Source organism: Nilaparvata lugens, chromosome 5, assembly GCF_014356525.2.
Source record: "Nilaparvata lugens isolate BPH chromosome 5, ASM1435652v1, whole genome shotgun sequence".
Lineage (NCBI taxonomy): Eukaryota > Metazoa > Arthropoda > Insecta > Hemiptera > Delphacidae > Nilaparvata > Nilaparvata lugens.
In genome coordinates, this window is record NC_052508.1 from 52,424,184 (window position 1) to 52,440,230 (window position 16,047).

The window sequence follows — 16,047 nt, forward strand, 5'->3', positions numbered from 1 at the left end:
AATCATGTTTGTCTATTTTATACATAATCTTTGAAATCTCTTTCCAATTTCATTCTCTGATCATTCTACTATATCTAGTAGAATATACCCTTCATAGTTGAGACAAATGAGAACAAACTTTCTGGAGAACTTACAAGTAGCAACTGGGAACAAATGAAAGCAAAACTGAAGACGACGATCCCGGATGCTAAATTTAAAAAAAAATGAAACCGGAATAATTATTTATCTACCACGGCGATGTAGAGATTAACGAAAATTTTGCTTTCACATGTTCCTAATTGAAGTAGGCAAATTTTACAACAAAATTGAGTTGGTCAAAAAATACTTTGGAAACGATGAACAAAACCACCTGCTGTTGATAATTGAATCCTACTTCAAAAACTTACCTTGTTATGAAAATGTCTGAAGTTGAAGATCTAAGGCTGGGGATAATAGTTTTTCTAAATAGAAATTGGATACTTTTGAATTCGTAAAATGATTGTAATACTGTTGATAATATTCTATATTGATAAATACTATCCCATAATGATACCCTATGATAACATTGATAAGAAGAAATGTTCAGGATATATTCGTATAATCTTTCCCTACTAGAAATTGCTCTATGATAAGACAATATGCATAAATCACTGAACGGTATGTTGATACTTGAAAGTATATTCCAAAGATTCTGGTGGAAAAATGCCATAGGTAAAGAGCTTCTTCTTGTCTTGCCTTTAAACGGATTTCAATGATCAACGTTTCTATTAGCTGATTGAAAAACTAATGTTGCTGTTGAGTTGAGTAATACGAGAAGTATCATCATATTATCTATGGAAGACTCTCAGAGCTAATTCAATATTTGTCCTCGTTGGAATTATTAATGAATGGTTATCATTCATCTAATCCATTTTATTCCCTGCAGAATTCAAAATATGGTCATAATTCAAAATATGTGGTATTTCAAAGGGATCAACATCCCAACTATCCACAACATTTTCATTAATTGTTTTATTTAAAGGTTTCAATCTAAATCTGCAAAATTGACAAAAAAACTCTGGTTTTCAGAGATGTTCAACTGAACATTGCAATAGGTAGTTTCCATTTCCAGTGGAATATCATAAGTTTCATAAAAATGTGAACCTACAAAAGCTATAATTTGTGGGTTCTTTTGGATAATTTCTCTCTATTTGCAGTATGAAAATCTGCTTGAATGAAGAATACATTTTAAATATGCGGATAGAATAGTGATAAATGACAGTGAATAATTAAAATGTAACGAAAAAATATTATGATATCTTTTAGTTAAGTCCTTATAATTTGCATTGTGCAAACCGAGATGAATAAAACTAATTTGAGATACAAGCTATGATGCTGTATTTCGATAGTGATTTCTTTCTACTAATGACTAATAATATATCTACATAATTACTCAAAATTTGCAATATCAATCAATAGAGTTGAGAAAATTAAGATACAGTACATCCTTTATAATTTAGTGATGTCTCTTTACTAATGATGAAAAACAAAATCTTTCAACTGAATTTTCTAGAAAGGTTTAAAACTAAGCCAGCCCAGAGTTGTCTTGAAGTCTTGAAGATCTCAATCGACCTGTATTAAGAAAACAAAAGCAAAAAATAAAAGCAACCAAAATAAGAATAGACAGTCAGGTGGCGGGACAATGGACGCTGATATGATCAGTCAAAACCAAAGTGAGAGTCCTTCAAGATTATTTAAATTTTGATAAGAAATAAAAGGATATATTTAATGAATATCTATTGATATTTGATTGAAATATCATCGATGTTATTGAACTATGTTAATGATAGGAACTAGTAGTTTACAAAAACTAGTTAACTTTCACATTTTGAACTTTTTAATTTAAAAATTTAATAGATTTATTCAAACTGGTTATTTGAAAAATAAATTGGTGATACCAACAATTTCCTCTAAATATTCAACATTACCGCACTGAACCAACTATAAGTGATGATTCCACAGCCACAGACTCACTATACACCACAACACTTTTCACAATTTAAATATTTTTCCTACATTAACGATGATTCGCCAAATCACACAACACAACACAATAGAATTATAATTGTAATTCAATCTTTCCCACATAGTGCAATAACCTCATTTTGATTAAATTACAATCGAATAATTATTGCCAAGGAACCTGTAAAGCAGGATTCGATAGCATGAAGATATTTTAAATTGATTACTTTCAATTTCAAGTTAGTTTCGGAAACAAATTTGATGGAATTTTGCAAAACCTGAAGTGACGCAAGAATTTAGAAAAATAGAAAAAGGACAGCTCAAAGTTAACCAAATTATGAGGATTATTCAGAGGACAAAATCATAAAAATTCAACATTTCGCCTGAAAATGCGTGGAAATTGAATTCAATTAATGCTCAAGGGACAATATTTAGTACTCTAATTTGAAGTTACAGTAGGCTAATTGAAGAGTGCCCAACAGTTTAACAGTGCGTTTTGTACACACAATAATCGTTTTTACAGGTCCATCAACGTAACGTAACGAAATTACTCAATAACGTTACAATCTACTAAGAACCACGTATTTTTCATATCTTCAAGATTTATTGGTTATTAATTTTACTGATTAATACATTAAAAGGACTAATGTACAAACAAATGAGGTTATTGACTAGGAAAACCAAGAATCGCGTAGGCAATACGTAACTAGAGAATTTGAAACCGATAACTGCGAAAACACATCCCATCCCATCCACGATGACTCACACATCTCATTCACGAAGAGTCGCACATTTCACTTTAAAAATCACTCATCGAACAACGACGCACTTTCCACGTTGTTTTTTTCTCAATACAAATTCCGGATTTCCGACTGTCTTCTAACAATTTCTAGTATTTTTATTCAAAGTTTTCAAATAAGTTTAGATCCTTTATATTCACGGTTGCAGTTCACTCACATAGACTATAAAACCTGTGTCGAAATTTAGAGGAAATACAATGGATGCTTGAATAATAATTGATGTCCGAAGACAATGAAAGGACTCTGACCAAGTTTTGACTGCCATATCAAGAGATAAATGAGAAAGACGGTCCTACCTTTAGCTGCCTCTGGATCCTCGCCCTCTGGGGCTTTCCACCCTGTAACAAATAAACAAAAACAATAAGTTAAACATATTGTAACGTTATTTTTGATGGGATAACGCTTTGCCTCCTGCTTGGCGTCAATCGGTAGAGCATGAGAATTAATAACTATAAAATCTGGTCGTGGTTTTCTAGGATATAATTTCACTAAGATCCTAATATGCTCATACAGGAGCTTTCGCAATAGTTTAATACTGATTATTAACAAATATATATAAGATTTATACTCTATGGTATAGGGGAATAAAAATGAATGGTACACCATAAGAAATTTGATACATATATTAAATGAATAATTTTTGAAGATCAGGTCAATATAGAAAATATATAGAGCAACAAAATATACAATGAAACAAGAACGAAATCAAATAAAATATCACAGATCAGTACTATAGCACGAAACATTACCATGTGCTTTTTGATTCATTGATAGTATGTATTTATTTGCATGTAGCTTAGTATCGACTTGCTGCTGCATTTAAAGGTTCAAATAGTTCGTGCCAATCTATTAAATTATTACTTATGTCACCCATCTGATATTTTATCGGTCTTCGGGCCATATCCAATACATAAACTGAACAACAATAATTCATAAACTCTTATCATTTATAGAAATATATACAAATACATTTGAATCGGCTCACTATTACCGCCCATCGATTGCTACCATTTGATTGGTTCATACAAATTTGTTACAGTATATATGCGCCTACGAACCTCCTACTTCCTTAATACATTAATTTATTTTTATCTTGGGTTATTAGTACATTTTTTACATGCAATGCAATTTTCTAATGTTTATAGGTTGTTTCTCACTTTATAACAATTAGCCATGTGCTTTTTTGGTTCCTCTAGTTGCATACCATTTAGTTACAATAAATTTCTGCCAAGGTGTCTGGCTAGATTTTACGTTATGCGACTCAATCGATCATTATGTCGCCGATCAATAGATATTTTACACCTAACCTCAAATTTTCAATACTTTATTTAATATTATATAAGTGGCAAATTATTTCTAGTTCTATTCGGCTGTTCTAAATTTAGCCATGATACCTGATATTATCTAATCTTTCAAAAACGTTATCGCTTTTGGCGATACTAGACTATTATTCCACATTAGACCTACAAATTTCTTTCAAGTAGGGATTTTATTTACCCATCAGATTTTGATACGTTACAATATAAATAAGTTAATACACAAATGAAGAAGTATATAACACAAATGAAGAAGTATATAAATTGATTTAATTCAATATACGAGGGCAAATCAAATATAAACGGGATTTTATTTTGAAATGAAAATTATTTATTGATAAATGAATGACAAATATAAATTACTTTTCTACATAGTCTCCTGCTTTAAAAATACATTTTTCCCAGCGAGCGGGAAGGTTTTTTATCCCAGCATCGTAGAAGGAAGCTGATTGCGTCACGAGCCAATTGCGCACGAACTCCTTCACGCCCTCGTCATCTTCAAATCGTTGCCCTCCTAGAGCTTCTTTAAGCGGCCCAAACAAATGAAAATCGCAGGGCGATAGGTCTGGACTGTAGGGAGGATGTTCCAGTTGAGTCCAGTGCATTTCTTCCAGTTTTGAGACGGTTAGAGCTGCAGTATGGGGCCTTGCGAATCGATTGGTCTCGTCTTTTGCGACGATATGCATCCCTCACCTTGGTCAGCAGCTCGCAGTAGTAAGCAGCATTAATTCTGCGTCACTCGTGCAAAAAATCAATGAGCAAAATGCCTCGCTGGTCGAAGAAGATGGTTGAAAGGACCTTGCCAGCTGACAGTCGAGTCTTGACTTTCACAGGGGCTGCCTCCCCTTTCCTCCGCCACTCCATACTGGCTTGTTTTGACTCCGGAGTGTAGTGGTGGACCCACGTCTCGTCACAGGTGACGATCCGACTCAGAAATGTCTCCCCTTCTTCCGTGAACCTTGCTGCATGTCTCTGACAGATCTTTGAAAAATTTCCGTCGCTGGAACACCTTCACAAGCAAGAAATTTTATAATAATACGTTGCGCAGTGGAAGGGTGCACTTGTTGCTCCGACATCGTGATTGTAACTGAAAAACTGGCTGGAAGTGTGGGACGACTGGCTCTCCCCACTCCTAGTGACCCCACCCAAGCGTACTAGCAGCGCGGTCCCAGTCCTACCATAGGTAGACGCTCAGGAACAAAAATCCCGTTTATATTTGATTTGCCTGATATTACAAACCATAAAGTAAAGATTAAGTATTCTAGGAAAGTAACATTCAATAATAAGAATAACTTGGAAAATACAGCTTTCAGATCTTTCACATCATTCACACAAGTTTTTCACCAATCGATTTTCTCTATCATATTAATACTCCGCACCACATAATTTCAATGTATTCACTCTCACTAGTATCAGTTATTCATTATACACAGAGAACGTGGAGAAGTGTATGGTGGAATTTACTTTTAACTGACATTGATTTAAATGGAAATGAATTATATTAAAGTATTTATGAAGTATGCTGATATTTTGAAGTGAATTTATCTGTAGAAGCTGGGAAGCTCTACTATAAATTCAACCTGAATTTCTTTAACTGGAATAAGCTCGCTTGTATTGATTAGCCTATTAGTGGAAGAGAGAAATCAAACAGAAGAGTACAAGAAGCTCTACATATTACCATAGATAAAGGATACGCATAAGTATATTTACTATAAACTATATTTCTTGTCTCTGATATTACTTATACTATAGAGAAAAGAAGCTATGATGGTTTCTATCTTTTCTCTATGCTAATGCTTCTACCCTCTACCCTTTCCATTAGTAGTGTTATGGGTTCTCTATTACAAAGGCTGGCAAACACTTTAAAATACAATTATCACTTAACTGATATCCACCATAGGACCAAAGCTACTGGCAATTGAATATCACAATATTATAACAGGGATTACCACAATCCAATGTAATTCATATTATATAATCAGTATTCTACATTCAATATTCAATTACATTCACACAGATACCATGAGAAATCACTCCAATGATAAATGCCAAGTCTATCAGGATGGTTATTCACTAACTATTCTTTCTCTTTACTATTATTCACTAACTATTCCATGAGCAAGCATGCTCATGCCTTTACACCTGTGAACCTAGCTATAATCTCATAATACAATTACTATCACTATGATCACTATATATTTATATTACACACTAAGTTAATGTTCTATTTGCAATATCTATTCCAATATCATTGTTACCACAAACGGTTACCACTGTCCGAAAACAATCACTTCACAAAGTAGGACCAATAGTTTTCCATGATTTATTATGAAATGTCAATGTACTGAGCAATTATACTTCAAGTTGAGTGATACATGGTAGAGTCAAATCTGAACAAAAAGTCAGATGAAAAAGGGTCTCATTTATACATTGAATATTCAAAGTCTAGACGATTCTTTAATAAGGTAGAAGATTTGAGAAACAGCCAATTCATCCAATGACTCGAAGAGCTGTCAAATTATCTCTCTCAAGGTACCAAAACCTTATAGAATGTCCAAAACACTAGCTCAATACTATATTGATATTTACTCAAAACTGACAGAACTTCTTATAAATAACATCAATGATTCGCATTCAACCAATGTTGACAGTTTGAAGTGAGACACACGTCTCAATATAGTGAGACTCCAGGGCAGAATACATTTTGTTAGGGATATAATTTTATAAGTTAGGTGAGCGCAGCCTAACAGTTATTTTGTTGGAAGGGTGGCAACTTAAGAGTTGCAACTGGCTCCGCTAACAAACTACTGTGATTACAAGCCTGAAAATCACCTCTTGTTAGTTCAGAAATCAACTAGAAAAAATGTGATACCATTACCCATAAAATGACTGCAACTTATGTGTGTATCAACAAAAACTTGACATGTATTCCACCTAACAAATATTTGAGGCTCAACTATTACAATAGATTTATGAAGGAATAGGAAATCTATTGAAGCTAGGCTACGTGTGAATTGATCCAACTAACTTCAATTGATCGGCGGTGAGTTCAACAGTTTTGAAATAGGAGAAATGTTAGTGCTCAAACAGAGACGTGAGGAAACATCAATAAAAGCTCATTTATTTCATGAGTTGGATAACAACAACGTCATAATAAAATAATATATAATTATCCTATCACAGTTTTCCAAGATGAATAAATATAAAATCTCTATATAATCTATATATATATATATATAAAAAAGCGAAATGGCACTCACTGACTGACTGACTGACTGACTGACTGACTCACTCGCTGAACTAAAAATCTACCGGAACGAAAACGTTCAAATTTGGTAGGTATGTTCAGTTGGCCCTTTAGAGGCGCACTAAGAAATCTTTTGGCAATATTTTAACTCTAAGGGTGGTTTTTAAGGGTTTAAAGTTCGTCTTTTAGCATGTATATTCTTCTTATTCTCTTAATTATAATTGAAAAATGTCCATACCATATGTTAATATAGAACTATAATCTAGAGAGAGTACCTCTTCGAAAAAGTTGTTAACTGGTAACTAAATTAATAATTTTGTCAGGTTGGCATTAAGTTGAGTTGACTCTGTTAGTTTGGCAGCAAGTTGAAGATTGTAATACATTTAACGCGGAAAAATTGATTGGGCACTACTTCAATCAGAGCTATTCCTGGGAATATTATATTACTAGCCGTCAGGCTAGCTTCGCTCGCCATATCCGTTTAGCCAGACGTTTAGTCTGGACCCCCGACTGGATCGTCCTAAAATATGATAAAAATGCTCAAATGAAAAATGCAGGCGAGCGAAGCGAGCCTGCTGATCTCATTCTTGGACGATCCAGTCGGGGTCCAGGGGGCGCAGCCCCCTGGCTAGACGGATATGGCGAGCGAAGTGAGCCTGACGGCTAGTACGTTATATAGATATAACAAATGATTCAAATTATATTTATCACATCACAGTTTCTTCAATATTAGGCCTATTGAGTCTACTTGCAATACAAATGCTGTGATGGAAAAAAATCAAATGAAAATCGAAAATTAATTATCAGGTTCTTTGCTCAACAATTACAGAGGGGTAAAAAATGCATGCACTCTTTAAATATCTTGATAACACTCTAGAATTTGTTAGTTTGCATTCGGACTACTCATGCTACGAGACATCGATATTTGACAAGACATCGAAGTACACTACAATACCAAAATTAAGGCCCAAAAACGGACGTCCACCAGGTCACTTTCTCGCCCGAGCCACGTCTCTTCACCGTACCCCGTGACGTACAAGCATGGGCACGCCACTTGTTCAAAATGAGAACGGACAAAAAACTGTTCAATTGAATAATATCATAGAGAAACAATAGAAATAAATGTTTCTCTATGATAATATCGATTAAAATAGCACTAACTCACCCGTCTGGTGATGCAATGCGCCACGTCTCTGCCCGACGTCAGTTGTGTGAATTGGGTCTTATTTTTAGTAAGTTATTGTAGTTGGATGTCTCGTCAACAGGACAACAGGTAGTGTGCCATGAGTAGTATGCAAACTGTAACAACTGCCAGTGTGTTACGGAGATTCACTGTCAAAGAGTGAATACATTATTTTTTGGACCCCTCTGCGTAATTAATTTTACTCATATTTACTCGTGTTTCGCAACGGAACTCCTTTGTTGTATTAGCAGAACAGAATGGGCATAGCTACTTGTTTTAGTCTGTGTTATAGCCTCCTACAAATTCAAGCTCAATTTTTGGGAATATCTTTTATTTTTCTCCCAACATCTCTTGCCTGCTGGTTTGTAAATGAGAACTTCTGCATGGATGCTGACGTTTGGCATTTTGTCAATCTGCTGTTTATATTCAATTCGAGATTTTTAATCACCCTATTTTACCATCAACCATAAGCTCTTCTCTCAAGTGTCCTCATCTCGGAGTAGATCCAATTTTGTGCATTTATTTACTAGAAAAAGATGAACACGATGTCATTTTATAGAATAGATTGCCCTATGGGGTGGTAGCTAGTGGAGGAACCTACTTGTTCATTAATAAAATCCACTTACCACTTACTGTTGGAAAAAACATGTTATCAGAGAAAAATAGAAAAAGTTTTTTAATGATGATTGTCTTCAAGTATATTAAGATGATAGAACCTGCCAAGCTTTACATCATTCTAAAATGCTGGAGATTAACATGTATCAGACTTTTGAAATAGGCTTCATTTAGTCTATTGTTCCAAGTCTAGTACAAAAGCTCAAAGGAAAATTACAAAACTATCATTGATTTTATTAAGCATCTTTCATTCTTCCTCATTGTCACTAATGCAAGACTACTGAATAAATTGCTAATGAGTTTCAAACATAAAAAAAATTGTTCATTTGATTTTTCAACTTTCCATAACAATCATGTGCATTCAGTGCATAACTGATGCATAAACGGGCCCTCGGCCCGCCGCAAAGTAGACCCACGCTAATCCACGCCACTTGAACCCACGCCGTGGGATGTTTTGTAAACCATTGCTATAGAAGTATTCATAATCAATCAGCAGACGAGTGGATTATTCATTGCATGCATTACACAGATGTATGGAGAAGCCTAGCAATGGTTTACAAAACATCCCACGGCGTGGCGTGGATTAGCATGGGTCTACTTTGCGGCGGGCCTTAGGCCAGCAACTAAGACGATTTCGTGGTTTTGTACAGTTCATGTTCATGTGAATGTCAGAAAATTCCTGTCTATTATGAATTCCTATTTATGAATAATTGATTTTTTGAGAACTAAGGAGACCGCCTTCCTTGACGTTATGGATTCTCTAATGATCAGGATCATTTGAATCAATAAATACAAGCTCAGCGTAGTCAATTTCATTCATTATTTTTCTTAATGAGAATAAAGTTTAAAGTTACATAGTGTTGGAAGACTTCAGTCACGTCCATTCATGGAATTGTTATTATGTAATTCCAGTTCTCTGCTTTCATCTGGAATTCTGAAAATTATAATAGCCTAGGCTACTGCCAGCGAGTATAGAATAATCTTCATAGTTTTATTTTCTTCTGATCCGTAAACATCCTAGAATAAAAAATAAATCTGTGGCCTCGATCCGGGCCCTCTAGGGCCCCGGGCCCGGGGAATAGAGGTTCCATATCCCCCTCCCCCATGTAGGGCCATGAACATACACTTTTAAATCAACTCTTGGTGGTTCAGAGTTCTCCTAAAACTATATCCACCACTCATCATTAACTTATCTGCTAATAACCCAAACAGCACGAGTTTATCTAGACAATTTTCATTATTGTTTATCTAGACAGCGTTTCTCTGTCTTGTCACTGCCTTCTATAGAGGAAAGCTAATACCGGAATATCTGATGTAATATCAATTATTCACTCTTGTACAAAATAATTGATATATTGATATTGGAATATTTGTATAGGAAATACATTTTCAATGATTAAATAAATAGCCTAATGAATTTTAATAATTGAGATTGAATATTTTGTTAATAATAATATTGTTATATTGTTAAAAAACGACCTGGTAACGTTGTGGAGCTAGAGAAGGATAGCGCTATCTGCTTTGTCGACTGCTAGACAATGATAGCAACACTAATGTAAATCTAACACTGCCATCATAACGTGGACCTCACTACAGTGCCAGTACCAATGACAAAACCATCAAAGTAATCACAACACCTCAATCTAGAAGGAATTGCCACAGACTAACTGAAATCATCACTCGATTGGGGAATTGAATGTAAACTCTATTAGGAGATCAAGTACCTCTGTACCACAAGTACAAATAATGATGCTCGAGAATCATCAGAGATGATTGAGTCTAATTTATGCTATTACACATTGACGAATGTGCATTAATTTCTAATATTAGAGACCTATCTAGATGTCTTGGTGTAATACGTCCCTAAGGCCCGTCGTATTACATTAGGTCGCCAATGAGACACTAAGGGTCCAAGTGAGTCACGGGTCACTTGTCACTTGAATTAGTTTTCATCATGTTCATTACACTAGAGACACCAACCTTTACACCATATTTTGGCGGCCTACTGGTATCTCTCTCGGGTCGAAAGCTTGACCACCGCTGGAACACCAGCATTTTAAGGTTGGTTTAGACATATGGGACTGTGCTGCGGTGCGGTTGCGATGGGACTGCGGTCGTGTTGAGTCACTATCATTCACACATAGGGGACTGTGCTGCGGCCGTGATGTTGCTGTTTTGCTCTGTAATACTAATTACGTCATTCCAGTGCAATCACTTCATTACTTCAGTCACAGAGATGGATTCGGACAAAGAAGATGTCATTATAGCGGTTGGTGCATTTATTGTATTGAAAGAACAAGAAAGAAGAACAAATAAAGAAAAAGGCGAAAACATTGGATGCACCAGCTGTGGAGAGCAAGAGATGAAAAGGGAACTTGCTACCGAAGTTCGAGAACCTTTTGAAAATACTTGAGAATGAATTGACGATTATAATATTCTTAATATACAAGCCAGAACAGCCGACAGGTGTAAACGAAGATGCCCGAGGCTCTTCGGAAACAGCCGAAGCCGCTTCGGCGACCCACAGGGCATGAGACCGCGTGGCCTTGAAGAGCTCTTTGAAAGAGCTCTCAAACGACACGGTCGCAACACCAACGCAGCACGACAACAGCACAGTCCCCTAAGTGTGAATGACTGTAGGCTCTAGCCATGAATTTCAAATTGAGAGACCGTTTTGGTGAATGCATCTAAAATCGACCGGCCGCAGTCCCATCGCAAACGCAACGCAGCACAGTCCCATATGCTTCACACACGGTTACCACTGGTGGCTCTCTATCTTCCACTGGCGACCCAGCCTGGTATCATAATGTAATATGCAATTGTTTAGATCTACTACCTATCTAGAGACCGCAGTACGTGTGAAATACCTCAAGTATCGAGTCAGTTTTGTATCACTCATCGTCGGTAGCGTGTGTGAGCTCGTGTCTGTACAGGTGTGTCGGAAGAGGAATACCTGTTACGGTTAAACTTCTCTGGTGAACCTCAACGAGAATTGAATGAGAAAACCTTTAACTCCAAATGTAGAAAATGTTATATTCATTAGGAATGTAGTGAAGATCGAAAGTGGGATAGTTTTGGGCATGAGCCTTTTGTGTATTTCCTCAAGTGATAGTAGTTATTGCACATAAGAAGTTAATTTCAAATTAATAGGCATAAGAAAGTGAATGATATGAAGAGCTCACCATCGGCAACAGCTCCTCCAGAGGGTCCCGGTTGCTCCTCCTCTTTGACTCCACCTCCTCCTCTTGCAGCCGCATTCTCCTCATCGACGACAAGCATGTCCGAGTCGTAGCTGTCATCACTGTACTCCTCCACCTTGATGTTGTGCGCGGTGAACTCGGTGATCATCGGATCCACGCCAAACATGAAACCACTAGCAGTCGTCGCCGTCGCCAACCTAGCGTCATCCACTTCATTCATCGCACATTCACTGGCACTTTCCACCGACCCAATTTTCACATCACTTTTCACAATATCACCACTATGGGGAACTTTCTTGCGCTTGGGGGACACACTTGCGTCCTTGCTGTCCACGGGACTAATCGGGGGTATATCAATGACGAGCTTAGAGGGTAACAACGATTCAACCGGACTAGCACTGGGGGTTGAACGGGAGAAAGCGACAACCACTTTCTCCTTCTTCCTGGCCGCCTCAGCGGAATTAGGCGGCTTGGCTACACTCGCGGTGTTACCTACACTCGCGGAGTTTTTTTCGTTGTTGATTACGGCACTAAACTTTGTCGACACAATTTGCGCGCTTGCTGCGCCCGATCTGTTCTCGCTTAGGCCTTTCACCTGCAGCATCTCGGCCGCTTTCAAGAAATGTCCCAGCTGTTCTTGGGTGACATTCACTTGGCCGCGGTACATATACTCCAAAATCGATTGCAGCTCCTCGAACTTCACATCTTTCAAAATCACTATGGGGTGCTGGTTGTAGTGTTCACTCAAAAGGGCCTGCAACAAAAACAACAAGCATTTATTATTCAAATTTCAAGAAAGTAACTTACTTATAGAGGTTGGATATCAATAATCTATGATATAATAAAGGGAAGAATTCACGAATGGGGCATCATCACGTCGGAACTACTGGACTCATTAGCTTGAAATTCTCCATTTAAATTACTCATTTACCGATAATGGTTATAGGCCTATTTTCAATTCTTCAAGATTTCATCAGGTCAAGTTTCCAATCAGACCCTTGCGGAGCACGGGTTACCTGCTAAGAAACTCTCTAGGTAAGTATGTAAATAGATAAATCAATCAACTTTCCAGATTTATAACAATAACAATATCATTGTTATTTTAATCAAATTTCCAGGTTTGATGTGGCGACACACATACCATGCTATAGATTGTTTATGTTCCAAATTTCTAGTCGATTTTTGTCAACCGAAGGCGATTACTGTCTATTATTACTGTTTTGGTCGGGTGAGAGTGAAAACAGCACAGTATGAGAGACTACCAAGGTTACATAGCTGCACGAAGCATGAGCATGAAGCAAATAGCATGAATTAACATTGGAATTTGGACCATAAACGCCCTATATCATGGGATAGAGCCTATTATAACGCCCTTAACTTTCTAAATGCCGTATTTGTAGAGCAGGATACTGAAATACACCACTATAGTGTATGCTAGTGTGTTTTAAATTGTAACAGACATGTTAAATTAGATAACCTATATAGTAAAACACATATAGCCTAGCCTATCATAGTTCAAATAGTTAATATTATAGAATTTCACAAGCTGAGTTCATGTACAAATCATAATACCCATCAAAAAATACATTTAAACCCTGTAAAATATCGTAAATCTCTTTACACACCAGTGAAAAATCTAAACAAAAGTCAATAACCTAATACATAATTTAATAGCCTAGCACAATCTATATAGGTACTGAGTATTTATTTAAGTTGCCATTAACAAAATAAACGTTTCAAGATTAAACATATTACATTTGAAAATATTAAATCAATTAGGCTACCATGAGTTTCTTAAACAAGCCAAACATTCAAACCTAACCTTAAAAGTTTGTAATAGCCTAGGCAACACTTATCATTAATAGATAACATAGGAATAAGTAGCAAATAGATATTCTTTTATGGCCTGAACAATTATACAAATAATATTGCATTTTTTAGAAACAAAAAACTGAGGTAAGAACAATCAATAATTGGAATCATAACAATAGCGCCCAGCCATCATGTGATTGATAAAAATATAGCTCAATGTCCCGCGCAAATTTCGATTCAGGTATTATTTTATTGGATTTGTGTAAAATCAGAATCTGAATGCAAAATATGCAATTAACAGCTAATAAAAATTGAAAATATTACATAAATTTAAATTTGGATAGAAGTCAAAACAAGCTATAAACGGTTTGTCAAGGTTAGGCATGTTGGGTATAAAGTTATCTGTTTATGTTGAAATTTGCAAAAATATATATTTACCTCCAAATACGGGCTGCAGGCACACAAAACAACTTTATGAGCTTTTATATACTGTCCATCAGCAGCTAAAGTGCAATCAACAAGAGTTCCACTTTCAAAAAGTCCATCAAAAACCGAAATCAAAGTGCTTTGATGGTTATTCCATTTCAAACAAAACTGTTCGGCAGTCATGTTTACGGAAAATGAAAAACCTTTTAAAGTTTAAAACACACAGAATCACGTAACTGCTAAAAGACGAACAATAAAATAATTTTGATAAGGAAAACAACGGTTTCCGAAACGCACTCAACAAAACGACCACGCCGCCATATTCTACTACTCTCTCACTTTTTCATGTACACACTACACATTCACTTGCTTCTTTGCATGCAAGCGCTTGTCTGGTATTCAACAAGGTTATGTGAATAGTTATTAAAATGCCCAATTTAATTATAATCTCATAGCTTAATTTACAACTCAAACGTAATATTATTTCTCAATTCTCATATGTATTCATATCAGATGTACCGATAATAATAGAGATTTATACCTTTATATAAATGATTAAGTAGTACCAACTAAGGTTGATTATTCAGTGTAGCCCGCCAAGTTTGAACTACTCTTATCTTGATTCTTACCAAGCCTCACCTTATTAATAATTTCATCAATGATTCTTTTATTATTTTAACCAATGGTTGCAAAGATAGCCTTATTATTGAGTTCTTCAGAAGAGTTTTGAAATTGAAACTTCATTTTCAAAAAAAAAACAAAGCACAAAAACACTGCTTAGGCGTATTTATGATTTAAAAATCTGGTGTGGCGCACTCACAACCTTCCTTGCCGTTATGAAAATTGATCACCTGACGCTAGTGTTCCCGCGCATCTCAAGTCTACTTATAAACAAAGATCTGAGCCAGCTGGTGACAGGACAATAACGCTGGATACACACGAGATCTGCTATCTCTTCATAGTGAATGATTCAATAGAATCAACAGTTGCCAACAGTCTGCAATTGAATAATCACATTTTCTCAAATTTCAAGCTAATTATCAATTCTAGGTGAATATGTTACTAGCCAGATTGAAGAAATTTTCATGCTCAATCTTTTTCAATCGAAATTTTTCGTTTAAATCATTTCTGAGACCTGATAATTGGAAATCTAAAATCAAACTTTGCATGGATGGGGCAGAGCTCCTGAAATTTTTACAGATATGGGACTTGTGGCAGTTGAAAAAGCTTATCAATGACTATTTTTGGTATGAATTTGATCAAAATCGTTGGAATCGTTTCGAGAAAATCGCGAAAACCCCTGTTTCTGACAACATTTTCGCCATTTTAGCCGCCATCTTGCATTGCATTTGATCGAAATTGTTCGTGTCGGATCCTTATAGTGTAAGGACCTTAAGTTCCAAATTTCAAGTCATTACGTTAATTGGGAGATGAGATATCGTGTACACAGACGCACATACACACACAC

General features: G+C 36.0%; 1 protein-coding gene across 5 annotated transcripts in view; it reads right to left on the minus strand.

Annotated features, from left to right (window-relative positions):
- Positions 1-15,019, minus strand: part of LOC111045285 (longitudinals lacking protein, isoforms A/B/D/L) — a 111,954-nt gene extending 96,935 nt beyond the window's left edge. For all 5 annotated transcript variants that reach the window (XM_039428658.1, XM_022330656.2, XM_039428660.1 and 2 more), the window contains exons 1-3: positions 14,592-15,019; positions 12,324-13,095; positions 3,077-3,118 (exon numbers count right to left, since the gene is read on the minus strand). In XM_039428658.1, coding sequence (XP_039284592.1) covers positions 3,077-3,118; positions 12,324-13,095; positions 14,592-14,762 — 985 coding nt within the window. In that variant the 5' untranslated portion in view covers positions 14,763-15,019. The remainder of the gene's footprint in view (positions 1-3,076; positions 3,119-12,323; positions 13,096-14,591) is intronic.
- Positions 15,020-16,047: the final 1,028 nt, after the last annotated feature.